Here is a 21,836-nt window from a genome sequence, read left to right as displayed (position 1 = left end):
GCATGATTCAGTTAGCGACCAAGTTGCCCTCTGTGGCGCTCTAACTAGCTGCCAGCCAGGCCTTTCCCCCTTATATTCCTTTGCATGGGGGGGGGTAATTGCTAGCAGCGCGGACAGGCTGCCTGGAGTCCTCCCAGCCTATCCTCCTCCGTGAGTCGTGGATTGGGGAGCGCGAGGCCATCGCCCGCACTGCGAGGGTGAGTCTTAATAGCTGGTATTCCCCTCGCAAGGAGCGCTAGGCTCCGAAGGCCCCAAACTCGCTCCTGGCGCGCACGTGTGGCCGGCTGCCATTTTGGAAGGTTTATTTTGGCGCGAATCCCCTCAGAAGCCTCTAACCGCACAGCCTTGTCCATCCAGCAGATCGCCGCGGAGGGCAGCTCTAAGCGTGGGACCTTGTTCTGGGTGGCCAGGCAGGGACCATCCCTCCTCGCTGCGGCTGCAGGGAACCTTGGCACCCCACGCTGACCTACCTGCCAGCGCAGATCTGCAGGCTCTCAGCTAGACTCTCTAGCCCACCCTAACCGGTCTCTCCTCTCAGTAGTAGGCCAAAGCAAGGCCCCTAAGGCTTCAGAAGCTAGGGCACCATCCCCCACCCCAACGGGACTTAGTGAGGTGTCAGACCTGGAGGAGGCTGAAGTAGAGGTTCCGGTTCTATCTGACGATGAGAACCCCGCCCCTGAGCAGGCCACTGGCTTAGGGCTATTTAATCCCGCCATGTTTAGGGCCCTTCTTACCAAGGCCCGGGCAGCGGGGCCCCAAATGGGTCTTCCGGCCCCCGAGGCCAAACCTACATCTGACCCAGTCACGGGCGTCACCATAGGTCCCCAGGATCCCGGTGCAAGCCTTTTTAAGGAGGTGCCTCCACCCTTGGACCTTGTTCCAGCCCCTCAATTATTTATAGACATTATCCAATGGCAATGGGCTCAGCCGGGGACAATGGCCAATCCAAGTGGGACGGACAGGAAGCTGTTCACTATGGAGGCCCCTCTGGAGGAGCTCTTAAAGCTCCCCCAAGTGGACGATCCCTTCATGTCCCTTACCTCCCCCTCTTCCCTTCCCGCGGAGCTGCTGGAAGGGCTTAAGGCGGAGGACAAGAGGACGGAGTCCGCAGCTCTTAAGACTCACCAGGCTACCGCCTGGGCCATGCGCACTTCCGCCAGCTCCTCTTATTTTGGCAGGGCAGTCACCTCGAGGCACCTGCTGTGGCTCCGCCACTGGCAGGCCAACGTGAAGGCGAAATGGAAGGTGGCTTCCACTCCCTTCAAGGGGGGTAAGCTTTTGGGGAGGCCTTGGATCCGTTCCTAACTGAGACCAAGGACAAACGCAAGGTGCTCCCCCCAATCACTAAGAAACAGGAGCGGAAGGGCCAGCCCTTCCGCAAGACTTCCTTTTGGAATAACGAGCCCTCCACTTCCTCAGGCAGCCCCAGTCGCGCCTACAGCACCCCCCAGGATCGCTCCCAGGACAGGTCCTCGTTTAGGAACAGAGGGAAGCAGCAGGGGTTTCGCAAGCCTTTCCGAGGGGGCTATTCCAATAAGCCTTTCAGAAAATCCAAGTGACCGTCACAGGGCTCCCCCCATAGGCGGCCGCCTCCAGCTCTATGCCGCCCAGTGGGAGGAAACCACGATGGACAGTTGGGTCAGGAACACGGTTCGCCACGGGCTGACCCTGGAGTTCCTGTCCTTTCCCCCGAGAACCTTCCTCGGTTGCCCGTTCCCAGGTCCGCCCACAAGCTCAAACTGATGAGGGCGGAGATAGGCCACCTCCTGGAGATAGCGGCCATAGAGGAGGTCCCCAGGGGTCAAGAAGGCAGGGGGTTCTATTCCATCCTCTTCCTGGTCCCCAAGCCATCAGGGGGGGGGGGTGAGGGCGATTCTGGACCTCAAGCAGCTGAACAAACATCTGGCATACAAGCGCTTCAAAATGCAGTCCCTCCAGACCATCCTGGGCTGCGTCAGACCGGGCGATCTGCTGACTTCAATCGACCTGAAAGAAGCGTACCTGCATGTTCCGATCCACCCGGTGCATCGCAAGTTCTTGAGGTTCCAGTTCATCGATCGCCATTACCAGTACAAGGCCCTTCGGTCTTTTGTCGGCCCCGCGGACTTTCATCAAGCTGCTGGCCGCAGTCGCTGCACGGCTCCGGGGTCTTCCCGTGAGATTGGAATGTTACCTGGACGACATCCTCATCCACTCGTCGTCCAGGGGGCAAGCCCACACAGACATGACCACCACCATCAGGGTCCTGCAGCTTCACGGGTTCTCCGTCAACCTGACCAAGAGCCACCTGACCCCGACCTGCAGGATCCAGCACCTCGGGACCATCATTGACTCCGAGGCCTGTCAAGTCTTCCTCACCCAGGAGCGAGTCGACAGCATCTGGACCCTGGTGAGGAGCATCCACTTGACCAGGTCTGCATCGGTCCTCTCTCTCTCGCGACTGATGGGGAAGCTGGTGTCTTGCATCTCGGTGGTCCCGTGGGCGCGGTTACACACGCGAGAACTGCAATGGTTCCTGCTCCCTCTCCAGAGGAAGAAGGCCAGCAACTCCAGGCGGGTGATACAGGTCCCCCCGAAGGTCCTCCTCTCCCTCCGTTGGTGGCTGTCGGATTCCATCCTCAGGGGCAGTCACTTCAGGGAACCGGAGCGGCTGATCATCACCACAGACGCCAGCTTCTTCAGCTGGGGCGCTCACCTAGGGACCTCGGTGGTCCAGGGCAGGTGGTCGCAGGCGGAGTTCGCCCACAACATCAACTGGCTAGAGCTCAGGGCCGCGAAACTTGCCCTACGCCACTTCCTCGACCAGGTCAGGGGCCGCGATGTACTGATCCTGACAGACAACATCGCTGCCAAGGTCTACATCAACCACCAAGGTGGCACGCGGTCCCTGGACAACGTGACGGTGGACTGGCTCAGCAGGACCACCATCCAGAACTCGGAATGGTGGCTGCACCTGAGACTGTTTTACCAGCTGCCCAGGGGTTCGCCCCCCCCCGGTGGTCGACCTGTTCGCCTCGCCAGCCAACACCCACCTTCCCAGATACTTCACCCGGTTCCACTGCCCTGGGGCGGAGGGCACGGACGCTCTAAGATCCCACTGGCCTCCGGGTCGACTGTACGCCTTCCCCCCTCTTCCTCTAATTCCGCACGTCATCCGGAAGATTCTGGAGGAGGGGGCGGAGGTGCTTCTGGTAGCTCCTCACTGGCTGAGGAGGACTTGGTTCGCCGACCTGGTCAGTCTGTTAGTGTCCCGGCCATGGTGCATACCTCAGGAGCAAATTTCCCTCAGCCAGGGGACCATCCAACATCTGGAGCCCCAGTGGCTGCAGCTGGCCGTCTGGCACTTGAAGGGGACCTCCTGAGGCTTCATCGCTATTCCGACAGAGTCATCCAGACGATTCAGGCCTCTAGACAATCTTCCACCGTCAAGAATCTACGAGGCAACTTGGTCGGCCTTCTCCCATTGGTGCCTCACCCATCACCTTGAGGCATCCTCCGCGACCATTCCGCAAGTCCTTGAATTCCTACAGGACGGTTTGGACAAGGGACTGGCGCCAAACACTCTCCCCAGACAGGTGGCGGCTCTGAGCACCATTCTGTCTTCTGACACTCAGTTACCGATTTCCTGGCATCCTTAGGTAAAAGGGTTCCTGAAGGGGGCATCCAACTTGTGTCCGCCTCCCATCCATAGGTACCCTACCTGGGACTTGACTGTCGTTCTGCAGGTGCTTGCCGCGCCACCATTTGAACCTTTGCGGACGGTGGGCCTACGCCACCTGACTCTAAAGACTGCCTTTCTGGTCACCATCACCTCAGCCCGCAGGATATCGGAGTTGGCCACCTTATCAGTTAGAGGCATTTTCCACCCCGATAGGGTCGTCTTAAGATTGGATCTGGCCTTCATCCTGAAGATTAACACCGTCTTCCACAGGGCGCAGGAGGTGATACTCCCGGACTTTTGTCCTCAACCCAGGCACCAGAGAGAAGTGACATGGCACAAACTTGACGTGCGGAGGGCGGTGCGCATCTACATCAAACGGACTGCTCCCTTCCATAAGTCGGAAGCCTTATTTGTGTCTTTCCAGCCGGCTTCCATGGGGAAGAAAGTCACGTCCTCTACCATCGGACACTGGCTCAGAGCGAGCATCAAGTTGTCTTATGTGACTCAGGCCAGACCGGTTCCTTCGCGTATCACAGCACACTCTACGAGGAACGCAGCAACCTCGGCCGCCTGGGCTACTCAAGCACCGATTGAAGAAATCTGCCGTGCTGCGACGTGGTCTGGCCCGTCTCCGTTCATCCGTCACTACAGACTTGACACTTTCGCCTCCGCTGAGGCGTCCTTTGGGAGGAGAGTTCTACAGAGGCCGTGGCAAGCACCACGGCCCTGGACATTTCTTCTTCCCTCCTGACTTCAACATAGCTTTGGCATGTCCCGTGCTTGGATACTTCAAGCAGTGCCTAGGAGAAAGACCATTGGCTTACCTGAATGGTCGTTCTCGGCGCTGCGGAGTGTCCAAACCCACCCTTAAGGTGGGGCCGCGAGGTGTGTTGTTAGCACCTTCATGTCTTCGACTTGGACTCTGACTAGTTCGGTCATGGACTATTGATCTCCTTCATTTTTTGAAACTGGGCCTCTGAGGCAATCAAGAGGCGGAGCTACAATCAAATTTAAACTCAGTTCCTTGGGCAGCAAGCTGAAGTTAACCCGTGCTTGGACACTGCAGCGCCAAGAGAACGACCATTCAGGTAAGCCAATGGTCTTTTTCTTCAGAAGTACTGTGATACCATGACTGGAAAATCCAGCTTTTTGCAACACTAAGAAAAGCTGACGTGGACATTTCTGAAATGTTTGTTAATATTTCTTTCCAAAAATCTTCAGTGGTTTTTTGGGAGAGTTGAGGAGAAGTTGTTTTGTTGGCCCTGGAGAAAACCCTGTTCCTTGACTTTACTGAGTGTTGATTACAGAGAAAGACGCCTCAAGTGGATCGCCGGTGGGGCATATTTCTGAATTATGAGCAGCTGCAAAGTACCTTCAGCTGCTCCAAAGGTAGGAAGGAACTAGGATGGTTGTCTATGACTGAAACTTCAGTAGAAGTTTCAGCCATCAGGAGCACATTTTGAAGAGTAAGAAACTCTTATTCAGCTTCCCATAACTTCACCTCTGTGCAATCCGAATTCAACGTCAATCCTGGCCCACCCTTTCTACCCACACAAGACTTTTTACTTTAAACCTAGTGTCAACATCAGGTATGGCTTCCATTTCTGAAGCCATATTTCCTGCTGGATCTCCTTATTGCAAGAAAGATGGTTGTTGCAAGCCAGTTTGACCTTCTCCTTGATTTTGATTAGATCTCGCTACCAGTGCAATTCCATAACTTCCAGCTGTATTCTTAAGCCATTCTGAAGGTTGCCAAGTCTTGGGCAACTTTGAGTGTGATAGCTTCTCTAAATTATCTGGACCATATGATAGATAGATACAGTAGATAGATAGAGGGAGGGAAGGAGACACAGAGAGAGAGAGAGTGGGAGAGAGAGAGAGAGAGAGAATGAGAGTGAGTTGGGGGGAAAAGAAGCAATGCCAAGCACTTTCGTAAAGTTGCCAAGGAAACTGCATGGAACCCATTATTAAAATTCAAACTGGACCTGAGATTATATCTACATTTAAAATAATTACACAGTGGAGAATATAATGTGGTTTGTTTGCTTGATGATATTTTTCTTTACTGAATGTGAATGTCCAAAACTATCTTTAAGAATCTTGATGGCTTGCATCATGCCAAATCAAAGTCAACCCAACCCAACCATATTATGGCTTAACATGGAAACCCAACATAATAGTATCCCTTTGCTGTATTTATGTTCTTTATGAACCTCTCCAAGGCAGGCGAGATGCCATTACCTTTCCTTGCTCTGTCTTTTATATGCGCTACCCCATACAGTACACAAATGAGTGACTCATCTGCCCTTTGCTATTATCTCACAGATTTCTGGTTGCAGAACTTGATTTATTAAAACAGGATTGCAAGGATGGCACAAATACTAGGGAGTTTTGGGGAAGGAAACATCCTTGTGGGTTGAACTGGTAGACAATTTATTTAAATTAAAAAGAAAAAACAGCTGAGGTTGCTTACTGAAGAAGAATCTTGTTCCCGGACTCGCAATCCTCATAATTAAAAAAAAACAAAAAACCTCCCAGCTAGAAAAGCTTCAGAAGAAGAAAAAACACGCTACATACAATTTAAATAAGGAACCAAGTTGTATCATTATGGGAGTCGACATTTGGGCTTGTACCGTGTTTCCCCAAAAATAAGACAGGGTCCCCAGTTGGCCTTATTTTCAGGGAGGTCTTATTATTTTTGATGTGCAGGAGGCCCCTTAAATTCAACCTGCGGCCCGCAGGACAGCAAATCCAGAGAGGGCTGGATGTTCTGTCTCTTGTTTCTGGCACACTCTTGGCAGCCCTAGCGTTACTGGGACTGCTGCTCTTTTTCCGGCTGCCACTAAGAGAAGGGGCGTGGTAGCTAGGGTTTGTGGGAGTGGCCTCCGCGAGGCCATTCTGCGTGGATGGCAGGTGCATGCAGGCTGCGTGCGGCATGTCCTCCCCCCCCCCCCCCCAGGAAATGGCAGGAACCAGCTGCACATGTGGTTAAATATTTTTGGGGAAGGACTTATTTTAGTGCATGTGCTCAAAAGTCCAATTTGGCTTATTCTCTGGGGAGGTCTTATTTTGGGGGAAACGGTATGTGTGATAAAAAGCAAATTTAGAACTTTTTCAGGGGAGGCTGCTGCTGATTGTATACCAGGTAAAATTTTAATTGCTGTCAGATGACAGGCACCAGGTACTGAGTAAGCATGTTTTCAGTACTTCACGTTGAGAAGGGATGATTTTATTGCAATGCAAGGCATTCTTGGAAATCTTACATTGGTTCTGAATACATGGAAAATTCACATTGTAGAGAATGGAGAATCCAGTCAGGCTCTTTAAAATGGCAAGCATTTTGCATTTGTGAGTACAGCTAGTCCTTGACATAACAACAATTCATTTAACGACCGTTCAGAGTTACAACGGCACTGAAAAAAGTAACCTGGGGCCATTTCTCACACTTGCGCAGCATCCCCACGGCTACACGATTTACTTACAAATGCTTGACCATTGGTTCATAGTTATGACAGTCGCAGAGTTACTGAGGGTCACATGTCACCTTTTGCAACCTTCTGTCAAGCAAAGTCCATCTGGGGAAGCCAGATTCACCTAAGCAACCATGTAACTTATTTAACAAATGCAATGATTCACTTAACAACCAGGCCAAAAAAAGGTTGTAAAATGGAGCAAAACTCAACTGTCTTGCTGAGCAGCAGAAATTTTGGACTCAGTTGTGGTGATAAGCCGAGGACCAGCTGTACAGTATTTAGAGAGTATGTTTAACGTTTATAAATTATCCCAATAAAAGGATAAACCTGGCACAGTCTAGGGGGGATAAAACTTGATTTCATTGAGGGCCGCGTGAGGGTTGTTTTTGATCTGGGGGGGGCAGCTTGATGTCACTCAGGTCACCCCCATGGTGCCTGTGGTGGCCTGAGCACTCTGCCACAAAAACAGGCTCCTGAATGCGTTTTTGGTTAAGACGGCCTCCTGCAACCATCTGCCAGTGAAAACAGACCCCTCCCAAGCTCTGTTTTCGCTGGCGTAGGCACCGTGGGCTGGTCCTTCACTGTTTCCAAGGAGGCCCCATGGACCAGATCTAAGCACCCCACGGTCCACGGTCCTTGAGTTTGACACCCCTGGCCTAGGCTCTGCAGTGCTTCGGTTCTAACTGAGGAGTGAAATTAGCACCTATTTGTAACTCCTTAAGGCAACCTGACGTTAAGGAATCCCACTGAAAGATATGGATGCTTTAAAGAGTTGAGACACCGTGATTTGCTTCATAGCACGGTGGCCTCCTCTTTCTCGTGTTTCAATTAAATTAATATGAATGAAGTCAGGTAGGCAGGGAGTCTGATAGGGATCAAGGGGTTTTTGTGCTAGGCTGTGACCCAGGGTTCTCTGGAGCAAAAGGAGAGGGAGGGGGGATTGAATAGCTTAGATCGGGGTCACCAATCTTTTAGACCTCAGGGACCACTAAATTCATAATTTTAAATTCTGCGGACTAATATGATCTAATGACTGGCTGGGTAGGCGTGGCTAGGTGGTCATGTAACTGGATGGGTGTGGCCAGCTCGATGTCACTCGCGTCAAGGGGCGCCTCACTAGCCTCTACTCGCCCCTTCCCTCCCAGCCACTCCTTGTCTCCCAGGCTCCTTAGGGTCCCAACAGGAAGCAGTTGTTGGAGCTAAGCAGCCACCACGAGAAAGAGTTGGCAAAACAGCTCAGTTCAAATTGGATCTGACCAAGAAGGAGGCTCAGTAGAAGCACCTCACTGAGGACTACGAGCATAGGCTTTCCAAGCAGAGGGAAGACCTGCGGGAGTGCAAGGCCAGGTACTAGCACCTGGAGGCTCAATGGGCTAAGATGGTCAGCCAGTTCTAGGCCATGATGCAGTCCCACTGGAACGAGGCCCTCCGGCTCTTTGCCACTAGTGGTGTTTCCCTCCAGCCTTCACCCAAAGCCCCACATCAGGAGGCTGAAGCAGACCCCATGTCAGAATTTCTGTCCCCCTTTGATTCACACAAAAAGAGCCCAAAGGGGGAGACTCTCCGCAGCAACACAAACGTTCATTGCACATATCCATCCCAGGGAGTATAGTTTGAGGATTCCTGATTTAGTGTGATATAAAAAATGCTAAAATTTTTCTGTGGACCACCAAACTTTCTCGCGGACCACCAGTTGGTGACCTGGTTGGCGACCACCAGTTGGTCACTGGCATAGATCAGCACGCTTGCTTGATCCCAGAAAACTAGGATTCCAAGGAATCTGTTAACTAGCCTATTAACAGCCTGGATAAAATCAAGAAATTGAACTCTCTTCCACATCTTGTTGTATATTAATGCCATTGTATATTAAAGCGTCTTTCCTACAGAAAATTATGAAATTTTATTTGTTCTTTGGGGCACTTAATAATTTACCCGAAGTAGGAATTCCTACAGAAATGAGGAACAAATTAAAGAAATACACTTCTATCTATCTATCTATCTATCTATCTATCTATCTATCTATCTATCTATCTATCTATCTATCTATCTATCTATCTTAAAAATCCATTGGACAAATCCACAAAACTTTCTTCCTCCCTCTCTTTCTTCTTTGATCCTTCCACCTCTCCATTCTTTGATAACTACTGTGGACTTTTTCCTAGTACGGAGAGCCACAATGACCTTTGATGTCTTCGTGGATGCTTGATTAGCAATATTGCCACCTTATTAACGTGTTACATATTCTTCTAATATTTCTTTCCTCCTTTTCTGGCAGCACCTGTTGCACTGCCATTCCTTTGGAGAATTTCTAATTGAAGTTTTAATTGAATTTTCTGGGAATCAAGGACAGTTGGCGAATTAACCCTTCAGCAAACTATTTATGAAGACATCTGGAGGAGAATAATTTCTTGGTGTGTCTCTGTTTTCTTGTTTATCATTCTTTTGGCTGCAAATAGGTTGAGGCATTCAAATGTTAGTGGTTGCTGCTTTGTTTTGATGTAAATGAGGGATGTTGATTCGGCCATCTAGAGATGTTACATGGGCATTGCTTAGAACAGCGGTCTCCTTTTTTGTTTGATTTACAAAAAAAAGGAATTGATTGTAAATTTGATAATGGCAGCTAGATTAGTGATGGCTAAATATTGGCGAAAGTGGGATATTCAAAGAAATGGGTGGTAAAATGAAATTTGAAGTATGGCAACGAATCATAAATTAACAACAGAAATTAAATTTAAAAAAGGAATTATTAAAGTAAACAGTTATAATGACATATGGGGGGATTTTATAAAACCAGTGTTGGTGGAAGGCAAAGGGAATAATCCTACTCAAGAATATATGTTGTTTTGGAGAGGATAAAGGCACAATTGAAATGTATATTTTTTAGTTGTTATTGAAGAAGAAATATAAGGGGGAAAATGGTCTAGGGGTGGAGTGTGCACTGTAATATTCGTTTTTCCCCTTTTTTGTATTTAGATTTATATATATAATATGTTTGTATTATTTGTATTTTAAATAAAAAATTGTGTGTGTGTGAGTGTGTGCTGGTCTTGTTATATTCGGGTCCTTTCCTCTGTAAGATTGAGATTGTCTTGGCAACGTTTCGGCAAGGTCTCACTCGCCATCTTCAGGCTGATGTTTTCGGCTTAAAGCGTGGTCGGAGCTGCCGTCTTTCTATAAATCTTGGTGGGGGTGTGTGGAGTGCTGGCTTTGTTTCAGTAAATCTATGAAAACATATCTACGAAACAAATCTACAAAAAATCTACAAATATATATATGTCTGTGTGTCTTTGTAGATTTTCACGGGTGTAAGCATGCTGGTCTTGTTGTATTCGGGTCTTTTCCTGTGTAAGATTGAGATTGTATTGGCAATGTTTCGGCGAGGTTTCACTCGCCCTCTTCAGGCTGTTGTTTTCAGCTTAAAGCGTGGTTGGAGCTGCCGTCTTTCTATAAATCTTGGGGTGTGTGGAGTGCTGGCTTTGTTTCAGTAAGTGGATTGATAGGCTGTGTGGCTGTATCATGATTGGTAGATTGGTGCTGGTTGGTGCTGGCTGTGTGTCCGTTGTTGTTTTGTGTTGTAACGGCCTGGGTGGTGGGTGGGGCTTGTTTGTTGACTAGGGCTGGTTTCCAGATGTCTGGTAGGTGGGAGATATTGTCACATTTATTCATGTTGCGGGGGTGTTTCTCTATTTTGACAGCTTCCATAATTATTCTCTTGTTGAAATGTTCTGTTTTGGAGATTGACCTGGTTCCTTCAAAATTAATTTCATGTCCTGTAGCTTTAAGGTGCTGGAAAAGGGAGGAAGTTTTTTCTTTTTTTCTTACTGCGTTCTTGTGTTCTGCAAGCATCCCAAAGCTACATTTGAAAATGATTATCTAGATTGGCTTCTTTAAGTAGACATGATTAGGAAGTTTAGGAAGGAGGAACAGATTCACGATTTTATAGAAAAGTGGGGTTTTAGAAATTCCAGGTGTATTTAAATACATCCGTGGACTGGAGGGGGCATGGTTTCGTGTGCTCCCTGCATCCCGTGGCTGGGGCTTCGCTTGCATGTGTGGCCCAGTTGCTGGCCTCCTGCGACCCAGTGTCTATCCATAGACTGGCAGTTGAGAACTCCTGGACTACCTTATGCGTGTTCTTGTTATAATATTTTTCGCATTACTCTTTCCTGGCAGGAAGAGAAAATGGAAGGCAACGGCTCCCTTTGCATCCAGCGTTGGTCTACCAGACACGTAGCCAAGTGGCTGAAGCAAGAAGGATTTTGTGAGTATGTGGACATTCTGTGTGATAAGCACCGGCTGGATGGCATCACACTGTTGACTCTGACGGAATATGACTTGCGGTCCCCTCCCTTGGAGATCAAGGTTTTGGGGGACATCAAGCGGCTGATGCTGTCCATACGGAAGCTGCAGAAGCATCATGTGGACATTTTGGAGGAGCTGGGCTACAGCAGCGAGACCCCAATTGGGTCCCTGTCCCCCGTGACCGGCTGCGCCCAAGGCAGGGAATGGTTTTGCAATGGCGAAGTGCAGCGGGACTGCGATGACTTTGAATCCGTGTCCGAGCTGAACGCTGAGCAGTACCAGTACACCAACGGGAAAGGCAAGCATTCTCCAAGGAGGCTGAACCCTGAATATTGGAAGACAGCTCTGAGCTGCATCTATGTCTTCATTGTGTTTGGCTTCACCTCCTTTGTCATGGTCATTGTGCACGAGCGGGTACCCGATATGCAGACCTACCCACCGCTACCAGACATATTCCTGGACAGGTAAGGACACTGCTGATGGTTGAAGGAGCCCTTTTTGAGTAGAATTGAATGGTGGCATTATTTTTCGACAATGCTGATTTGTCCCCTTTTTCCAGGAAGCTGATTGTATGCACAGACTTTTCTGTAAGTGTTGAAATTACAGAGGATGAGTTACTTATGTTCTCTTAAATGCAAGGTCTTGTAATTGAGAAGTCCATCTGGGAAGGTCTAGGTCAATGAGGGCGAACTTTTTCTTATGCCGTGCCAAAATTGAGCGTGTGCATGCTATCACATCAATTCAATCTTCCCCGGCTACCTGCGCATGTGTGTGCAAACACCACCACCCCCTCCCCAAGCTCTGGAGGCTTTCCTGAAGCCTTGGGAGGGCAAAAACGGCCTCCCCCAGCCCCCTGGAGGCCCTCTGGAAGCCGGAAACGGATCATTTCCAAATTTCCAGTTGGATTTTGGGGCTTTTTTTCACCCTCCGGAGGTGTTCCTAAAGCCTGAGAAGAGCAAAAACGGCCTCCCCCAGCCCCCTGGAAGGCCAAAAATAAGCTTGCCAGTGCACACATGTGCGCTGGAGCTGACAGCTAGCGTGCTAGCAAATATGGCTCTGCGTGTCACCTGTGGCATGCATGCCATAGGTTCACCATCACGGTTCTAGGTCCATGTATCTAGGTGAAAAGGTTGCTAAATCATTTTATTTATTTATTTATGCACGCATGCATGAATGAAAGTGCAGCTATTCTTTTTGGAATTTTGGAATCAGGAATTCTGGGAACAGAAAGCCACACATCTTAAACTAAGATGATGAAGGACCTGGCAACTAAAACATATGAAGAACAGTGGCAGGATTTGGGTTTGCCTAGTTTAGAAAAAGAAGGCCTAGGGGAGACATGATAGCAGTATTCCAGTATTTGATAAGCGGCCACAAAGAAGAGGAGAAACAACTTATTTTCCAAAACGCCAGAAGGCAGGACAAGTAACAATGGTTGGAAACTAATCAAGGAGAGAAACAACCTGGAATTAAATAGAATTTTCCTAACAGTAAGGACAATTAACCAGTGGAACAACTTGCCTTCAGAAATTGTGGGTGCTCCATTACCTGCAGGTTTTTAAGAAAAGACTGGACAGTCACCAGCCTGAAATGGGTTCTGAAATGGCAGTGGTTGGACTAGAAGACCTCCAGGGTCCCTTCCAGCCCTATTCTAATTGATTGATTAAAGTGGTGAAGATTGAGAAACAACTGGCTTAGCCCCACCATATATATGGAATTGCCTATGTAATTTCTATAACAACTTGTATCATATCTTGGTTGTGGTATCCTTGATGCTCCCTGAGCTGGCTTGTTGTCCAGCAGCCATTTCATTACCCAACTAGGTAACATCATCAGGGCTAGGATGTCTTGATTACCATTGGCATTGAATCAGAAGTCTAACTGCTGGATGCTGTTTGCTGAAGTCAGTTTGGGACTGACTTCAGCACAAAATTGTCAAGATAACAATTGACTGAATATTCGAGGCCGGGGATCTCCAAATCTGGCTTGTGGCAAACTTTAAGGCTTGTGGCAACTTTAAAGCTCTCTATGACCCAGGTAAGGGAAGCAGTGGCCCAGTGGCTAAGATGCTGAGCTTGTCAATCAGAAAAGTTGGTAGTTCAATTGTTCGAATCCCTAGCACTGCATAACAGAGTGAGCTCTTGTTATTTGTCCCAGCTTCTGCCAACCTAGCAGTTCGAAAGCACATAAATGCAAGTAGAAAAATAGGGACCACCTTTGGTGGGAAGGTAATAGCGTTCTGTGCGCCTTCAGCGTTTAGTCATGCTGGCCACATGACCATGGAGACATCTTCAAACAGTGCTGCCTCTTCGGTTTTGAAACGGAGATGAGCACCACCCCCTAGAGTTGGGAATGACTAGCATGCATGTGCGGGAGAATCTTTACCTTTATCATAAAAATTGATGCTGCATCTTAATATTTAATGCATCCTGGGGAAGCTGAAATAAACTCCAAATTTATCAAATCATTCCGCCACAAAACAATTCAATTAATTCTGTTTATTTTTTAAAAACATGAATAGCCACGAAAATAAAAGTTGTAAAGTTGGGATGATGCCTGTCAAACCTACTCATCACAATTGCATTTTACTGCTTACATTTTTAAAAAACAAAAATATAATTTTCCGGTTTGGTTTCATCTGAGAACCAATCGTTCTATAGCTCCATGAAGAAAGAGCTGTTTCTTAGCGTGTCCTTGTTGCAAATGATCAGGGCAACTTGGGAGTTGGCGCTGGCCAGATCCTTTCCCCTGCCTTTCTCTGCTTTCATTTAATGTCACCAGACACAATGGATTCATTCATGCAGAAGCCATAACTGAGTTATTTGTCAGTCTGAGCTAAAAGCAAACAAAGCATTTGCACTGTGCCTGAATGTTATCTGTGACCAGGGTTGTTGAATTTAGGTATTGTTTTAATTCCTGCTTTGCATTTAAGAATAAGAGAAAGATGACTTTTTGAATGCCAGATGTTATTCTAGGTTAAATGTGTGACCTTCAAGCACTGGGGACCTCTGGGAGATCCCTACCAGCAAACAAGGCAGGAAATTGTAGCAACTGGCTGTCTGATTGCCCCAACTCTTATGCCCTTTAGTAACCAAAAGACATGTGATTGATTCTTTGTTTGAATTGTTTCTCATCCACGGTCTCCGCCCCATGAGTGGTTTCCAGAGATTGCAAAAGACTTAGAAGATAAGGCTGAATATCTGTTGACTGCCAAAGAATCTGTGGTCATGATAATGTTTGAATAGATGAGATCGTATAATTATCTTGGTTTAAGCCTTAGATCAAAAAGATTTATTCAATTCTCTACAAGATGTTCCTTCTTGGGAAGAGTCAACTTTTCTAAGAGAAGACTAAATGCTCTGGGTTTTTCCCCTTCAAAGGAATTAAGAAACCTTAAGAAATGAATATTTTGGAATGCTTATAGCTATCCAGTAACAGATGTTTGGGAAATCGTTTTATATACCGTGTTTCCCCGAAAATAAGACAGGGTCTTATTTTCTTTTGACCCCCGAAATAAGCACTTGGCCTTATTTTTGGTCAGGACTTATTATTTTTGAGGGTGCAGGAGGCAGTGAGCGTGGTCACCTCATGGCTGCTGCTGTGATGCAATATTTTCAGGGAAAGCTTATTATAGCACATGCGCTCAAAAGCCCAATTGGGCTTATTATCTGGAGAGGACTTATTTTGGGGGAAACAGGGTAATTTTATTAAAAGTTTTTAAAAGGAAGATAAATGCTAATACAAACCAATGTAAAGTAAAAAAAGAAGAAAGGATTAAAAAAGAAAGCTAAAACTACAAGAAAGGAAACAAAGTAAAAGAATAGAAAAGAAAGAAAAAAGATTTTAAAAAGTGACTTCCCATCTTCTTTACAGTAGTTATAAATACAATTATAATTTTTCCTTTCCCTAAAGTTATAAAATGTCCCTCTTGTTTCTATAATTTATCCTCTTTAATTATCAATACCAAAAATCATAAGTTCATTTTTTTCTGTTTTATGCAAAAAAAGTCCATAAGAGGTTTTCAACAAAGTTCCATGATTCCCCCCCCCAATTGTTTGTCCGTCAATCCCAAAAGAAGGACCTCACTTCTCAACTACATATTAATCTTTAAAATCCTCTGAATTGTGTACATATTTGAATTCTAAATTTTCTAACTTTTTTACACATCCACCAAGCATGACAAAGAATCCCTTCTTGTTATACAAATTTGAAGCATCTTCATATATTCTAGACATTTTCTCCGGGGGCATACAGTACACCAAACAATCCATCATTTTATAAAAATTCTCTTTCATATTATAACACGGTGTAAATATTAATTTTTTTCAAGCATACATTTCCCATTGTTCCATTTGTATCATTATAGCCAAGATTATAAGCCCATTTTATCATACTTTATTTCATTTTGTTTCATTTTCATTTGTTCTGCTTCAAATGTTAATAAAGATTTATGCATTTTAGCAATTACATGTTGTTCATTTGTACAGAATTATATGACAAACACATTCCTACATTGTTCAGAACCGGAAAGTCTTTCATCTACTTTAAATCTTTCTAATATTGTAAGAAAACCACTGGGAACTATATTCCTCTGCAACCAGTTCTTTTCTTGATTTGATTTTGCATTTCCTGTGAAAAAAATCTAGGATCTCATCATAAGTTAGTCATTTATATTTGCCTATTATTTCTCGTCCAGAAAACGCTTCTTGTGCCGAGGACAACAAAGGTATTTTCAGGCACACCCTGGATTTATATCTGTTCCATATTCTTGTCCAACATAGCAATTTTCAAATTCCACATTAACCTTGACTTTGTTGTACCACAAGTACCCATGCCACCCAAATTTCTTCCACAAGTCTTTTGTTTCTCAGCAACACCCACTCTTTTATCCAAAGACAACAGCAAGCTGCAAATACAACGTCAGGTCATGTTAAACTCAACCATCCTCTTTCCTTTGCACCCTTTAATGCAGTGATCACCAACCGGTGGTCTGTGGACCACTGGGGGTCTGCGATAAAACTTTGGTGGTCTGCAGAAAATTATTTGCATTTTTTATATTGTTCTAAATCAGGAGCCCTCAGACTACGGCCCCTGGGACGGATACGTGCAATCAATGTTTGTGTTGCTGCAGAGAGTCTCCCCCTTCAGGATCTTTTTTGTGGGGGTCGGAGGGGGGCAGAAATTCTCCATCAACCACAATGTGTGAAATATAAATTCATCCTACCCATTTTATAAAGTTCCACGGTCCACATTTTCCAAAATAGTGCTTTATCATTCTCCCCCTTAAAAAAAAGTAAAATGGGGAAGTGTTCATTGCATATAGTCTGCACATCACCACGTGTAGATTCTTCTAGAATTTACTAAGGAGGGAAGCAGACACAGCACTGCTATAATCATCCCTAAAATAGGCTTAGAAATCTTTTTTTTATAGAGCAAAAGGAAGAATGAGGAATGAAAAACTTTCATTCCATAAGCTGTTTCTCAACTGATTCACTTTCTGTATTAACACATCAAGGAGCAAGACACAGCTGGAGATATTGTAGGAAGGGAGGCGTTGTTGCAGGGGTGGGCTGCTATGGGTTCTCCCGGGTTCGGGAGAACCCGTAGCTAACATTATGGCTGGTTCGGAGAACCACCAAATCTCACCCCTGGTTGGCCCCTCCCCTCCACGCAGCCTGTTTTGGGTGTGAGATAAGTGCAGGGCCCGTGCGGAGGCTTGGGGAGGAGGGAAAATGGGCCTTCTGGAAGGCCATAAATGGGCCCATTTCCAGCCTCTGGAACTTGGGGGAGGCAGTTTTCACCTTCCTAGAGGCTTGGGGAAAGCCTCCGGAGCCAGGGGAAGGCGAAAATGGGGGCCCCGCCATGGTGCAGGAGGCCGACTAGGCCACGCCCACCATGGCCAGGTCCACCCAGCACCCAGGGCAGAGAACCCCTTGCTGAAATTTTTGAAGCCCATCCCTGCATTGTTGCATTTAAAAACGTGGCACTTTTTTGCCGCATTTAAAAATCTGAGCTTTCTGAATTTAAGTCAATATCTTCTCCGGATTCCCACCCTTCTCACACTTAAGTTTTGTTGCCTCAAGTTTTAGGCTTGGTTAGTAGTATTTTTAAAAGGTAACATTTAGCCCTTTTAAGATGGTAGTTCAGGTCTCTCTGCTGTATTTCTAAGAAAACATGTTTTTCTTTTAACCAAGGTCATTCTTGGTATTGCCATAACTGGCCTTTTCAGCGAACACAATAGAAAGAGTGTTCTTAAGGTTCTTGGATACATTTGCAACTTTCAAGAAAGATACAAACCCAGCTGAGAAAACCAGTTATGTAACCCAACAATTTGTTGCTTGTGGAATGTTATCTTGAATCAGTGTTTTCCATTGTCCTAACTTCACCCGCAATCAACATTTATTTTATTGTATGGCCAACTTGCTTACTGATCTATTTACATATACTGAATGTATATGTATCCTGTAATGTAAAATCCTGCCCCTTAAAAAGACTTGCCCTCCTCCCCTTAATAAATACTTGATGCTTTGTCTGAATAACTTGGTGATTCATCTTTTCAGGAAGAAAATATATCATATTTTTGCAAAGAAGCCCCTTTGCAAAGGTAAAAACATCTCTTAAATTCAGCAATTAAGTTCTTATCTGCTCCAGGTCAAACTTGGATTGCCAGAATTTGGAGGCAACCATTTGATAATTTTTAAGCTTTTTAAAAATATATGTTTTACCAGAAAAACAGAGGTCCAAATTTTGGTTCAGTAGTGTGATTTTAAGATTATTCAAGAGTTAAGATTTTCCTTTCCTTGGAAAATTATTTCACAGGAGGCATTTGCTTTCAGTTTAGGCAATGTTAAAAGGATATAATTATATTAATATCATATTAAGTCTTCAGCTGGATTCCAAGAATATAGTTATATTAGCATCATATTAATTAAGCCTTCAGCTGGATTCCAGCAACTGTCATGATCTGTCATTAGTTTGATTTAATCTTTAGTTCTTAAAAAATATATTATTATTTGGTATCTTTGATCCCTCCCAGGTGATGCATTTTTCCAAGTTTGCTTATTAGGTACAGACTTAATCATACTTCATTTTTGCTAATGCCTGATTCTTGGTAAGTGAAAGGGAAGCTGACAGGAAGAAGGATCTGACTAAGGCGGGCTTAAATCTTCTTCATATTTTGTGGATAAGTCTTTTCCTTACATCTTTTGCTTTCTAGAAGAAACAATGACTTTTGTCTGAACTCAGCCTTTTTCCCCCATGTTTTATTTATATTACTTTCCATTTCCACCGAACAGTGTGGTATCAGGATTTTAAACAATCAAAATCCACATATTTGTTATAATATTCATCACAATACTACTAATAATATAATTGTATGTCCATACAGTTACAATAATACATATCTTCATCATGAAATTCCCTCCACATTATCATTCCCTCTTTTTTGTATCTCCTCTTTTCTAACTTCTATTTCTATTATCTAACCATTCGTAAAATACATCCCACATTAAGAAATAGTCCGTTTCTTCTTTATCTTTAATAATAAGCGTTAGTCTATCCATTTCTGCACAGTGTAATATTTTCTTAATGACACTCTCATCTGACGGTGTTTCATCATTTTTCTATTGTTGTGTAAATACAATCCCAGCTACAGTTAATATACGTAATACCAGATAGATAGTCTTTTTATCATATTTTTTTCGGTAGAAAGCCCACCAAAATATTTCAGGTTTCAAATCAATATTTTTTTCCAACCAAGTATGTATTTTCGTCCAATTCTTTTTAACTTTTGGGCACGCCCACTAGATATAATACAATGAACCTATTGATTTATTGCATTTCCAACATTTAGCAGATCTATTTTTATACATCTTAGCCAATCTTGCTGGTGCAAAGTGCCATCTATAAAACATTTTATACAAGGTTTCTTTTTATGCAGTTGACGTAGTCAGTTTAACATTTCTATAGTTTCTTCCACTTATCTAGTTCTATTGCATATCCAAAATTTTTGTCCCAGGCAATCATTGTTTCCTTTAGCTGCTCACTTTCAAGTTGAATACTTAGTATATAACAGTATAATTTCTTTATCATTTTTCATCTGTTCCATTTAGTATCTGTTCTAATTCTGTTAACTCTTGATTAAAACCACACATTTTAACATCTTTCTGATAGTGTGATTGTATCTGCATTTGTGGCCACCCTTGACTACTAAGTTCTTATTTAGTTTTTAAATCCTTCATTGTTCAAAATGTCTTTATATCTTACAATTTTTTTTACATATTTATAACATTAGGATGTACAAATGCCTCCATCGTAAAAAGCTAGATTCATATTTTCAATTAGTCTTGTTCTTTTATTTTAAGCCAAGTGATAACAATGCATTTCTAACATAGTTTCTCTGGAATAGCTACTGTATTTTTGGAGTATAAGATGCACCTTCCCCCCCCCCCAAAAGAGCATGGAAATGTTGGTGCGTCTTATACACTGAACACAAACATTTTTGGCCTCCCAAAGCCCCGCCCCCACATCCCATTTTTGCAAAAACGGACCACTTTTCACAAAAACGGAGGCTTTTTTTCCCCCTCCCTCAGCCCCCAGCAGCCCTCTGCAGGCTTCAGCAGGGCTGGAGCAAGGCAGAAACAGGGGTACTTTTGCCTTGCCCCAGCCTGCTGAAGCCTGCAGAGTGCTGCTGGGGGCTGAGGGAAGGCAAAAACTTTTTTTCCTTACTTACCTCTTTGAAATCTTGGTGCGTCTTCTACTCTGGTTCGTCTTGTAGTCCAAAAAATATGGTATGTATCTTATTCTTCCATACCCTAAAAAGCGTGGCAAGCTAGTTAAAGATTGTGAACTCAGCCTTAGGAGCCAGGAAGAAACATCATCAGTGACTATATAAGATTCAAAATTTAAATAAGATTTAACATTCATGGCAGTGCAAACTGTACATGATCGAGTGGGGTGACTTCGGCAATCACAGCCCAGTGAAGCTATCTAGCCAGAGCAGGAGAACTTATGCATGGACCTCTTAACTACATGACTTCTGAGGAGACATGACAAGACCTAAGCTCTGGGAGTTGAACAAAAATGGAGAGCCCACCTCATAGCCAAGAAAGAAATAATTTGGGTTGACTTTAATAAAGGAATCCTTGCTTGAAAGAAAGAGAAAAAGCAAGTACAGGAGAAGACCGTCTTCGTCCTCCTGAACTTCTTTTGACCCCAGGTGGATAAATGACTACCGTATTTTTTGGAGTATAAGACACACCTTTTTCCCCCCCAAAAAGAGGGTGAAAATCTGGCTGCGTCTTATACACTGAATACAGCATTTTTGGCCTCCTGACCCCCACCCCCTCATAAAAATGGATGTGCCGAGGGTTTGGGAGGTCTGCAAAGTGCTCCTGGGGGCTGGGGAAGGGAAAAAACTAGCGAAAAATGGAGTGTTTTTTGCTTGTTTTTACCCCCAGGCCCCAGGAGCATTCTACAAGCCTCCTAAAGGCTATGCATGCCCCCTTTTTTGGAAAGAAACGGGCCCATTTTTGCAAAAGGACAATTTTTGCTCATTTTTGCCCAACCCCCAGCCCCCAGGAGCACTTTGCAGGTCTCTCAAACTCTCTGCAAACATCCCCCCCCTTTTTTTTTTTAACCAAAAATGAGGCGTGCAGAGGGTTTGGGAGGCCTGCAGAGTGCAAAACCTTTTTTAAAAAATTTGCCTGGTCAAAATCTTGGTGCGTCTTATACTCCGAAAAATATGGTATATAACATGGAGACACTTGGACACATACTTGTAAAAAGGGATGGTGAATATGTGCTGAGGAATTTACAGGAACATAAGAGATAGGTTCATCCATCCCACATGTCCAAAAACAAAGATGATGGGGAAAAAAACCCCCATCCCTTTCTTGGTGTTGTCATGATGGCTCATGTTCCTACCCAAAAGATTTTCTCCAGCATATTTTTCAGTCAGCCTCGTGATGATGATGATGATGAAGTAAAATGGGATGTGGGAACCCATCCTGGACCTCAGGCGCTAAACCTTGAAGATGACCATAATAAAATCAATTACGGTGGTTGCTGTGCTCAGTAATTTTCTAATTTCACTGTAGGAGGGCTACTTACAACTCAATTGCACCTTTTCATTATATATGCTAATTGGAATAACCAGTTCAAAGCATTTATTCTTCAACGTAATCTCAGCATCACGTGTAATAGTAGATGGAATTGACCTTAGAAAGCTAGGCAAAGAGATGCTGATAAGAACAGTCAAATAAGAGACAACCCCATCCAAAGCTGGATAGAAGAGACTCTCCCTAGTTTCTCAGGGCAGGGAGAAAAAATTATTTACACACTTGGAAGATTATGTTAATGTAGCTTTATAATAAAATAGAATTAGTGCATCTGGTCATGCT

General features: G+C 44.9%; 1 protein-coding gene across 1 annotated transcript in view; it reads left to right on the top strand.

The window, feature by feature from the left end:
• Window positions 1-21,836, top strand: part of SAMD8 (sterile alpha motif domain containing 8) — a 41,455-nt gene that overhangs the window by 5,730 nt on the left and 13,889 nt on the right. The window contains exon 2 of the mRNA XM_032231913.1: window positions 11,308-11,900. Within this exon, the coding sequence (XP_032087804.1) occupies window positions 11,317-11,900 (584 nt within the window). The 5' untranslated portion in view covers window positions 11,308-11,316. The remainder of the gene's footprint in view (window positions 1-11,307; window positions 11,901-21,836) is intronic.

The sequence above is a fragment of the Thamnophis elegans genome, chromosome 15, assembly GCF_009769535.1.
Source record: "Thamnophis elegans isolate rThaEle1 chromosome 15, rThaEle1.pri, whole genome shotgun sequence".
NCBI classification, from domain to species: domain Eukaryota; kingdom Metazoa; phylum Chordata; class Lepidosauria; order Squamata; family Colubridae; genus Thamnophis; species Thamnophis elegans.
The sequence above is the reverse complement of the archived record's forward strand: the minus strand, read 5'-3'. Positions and strand labels throughout refer to the sequence as shown.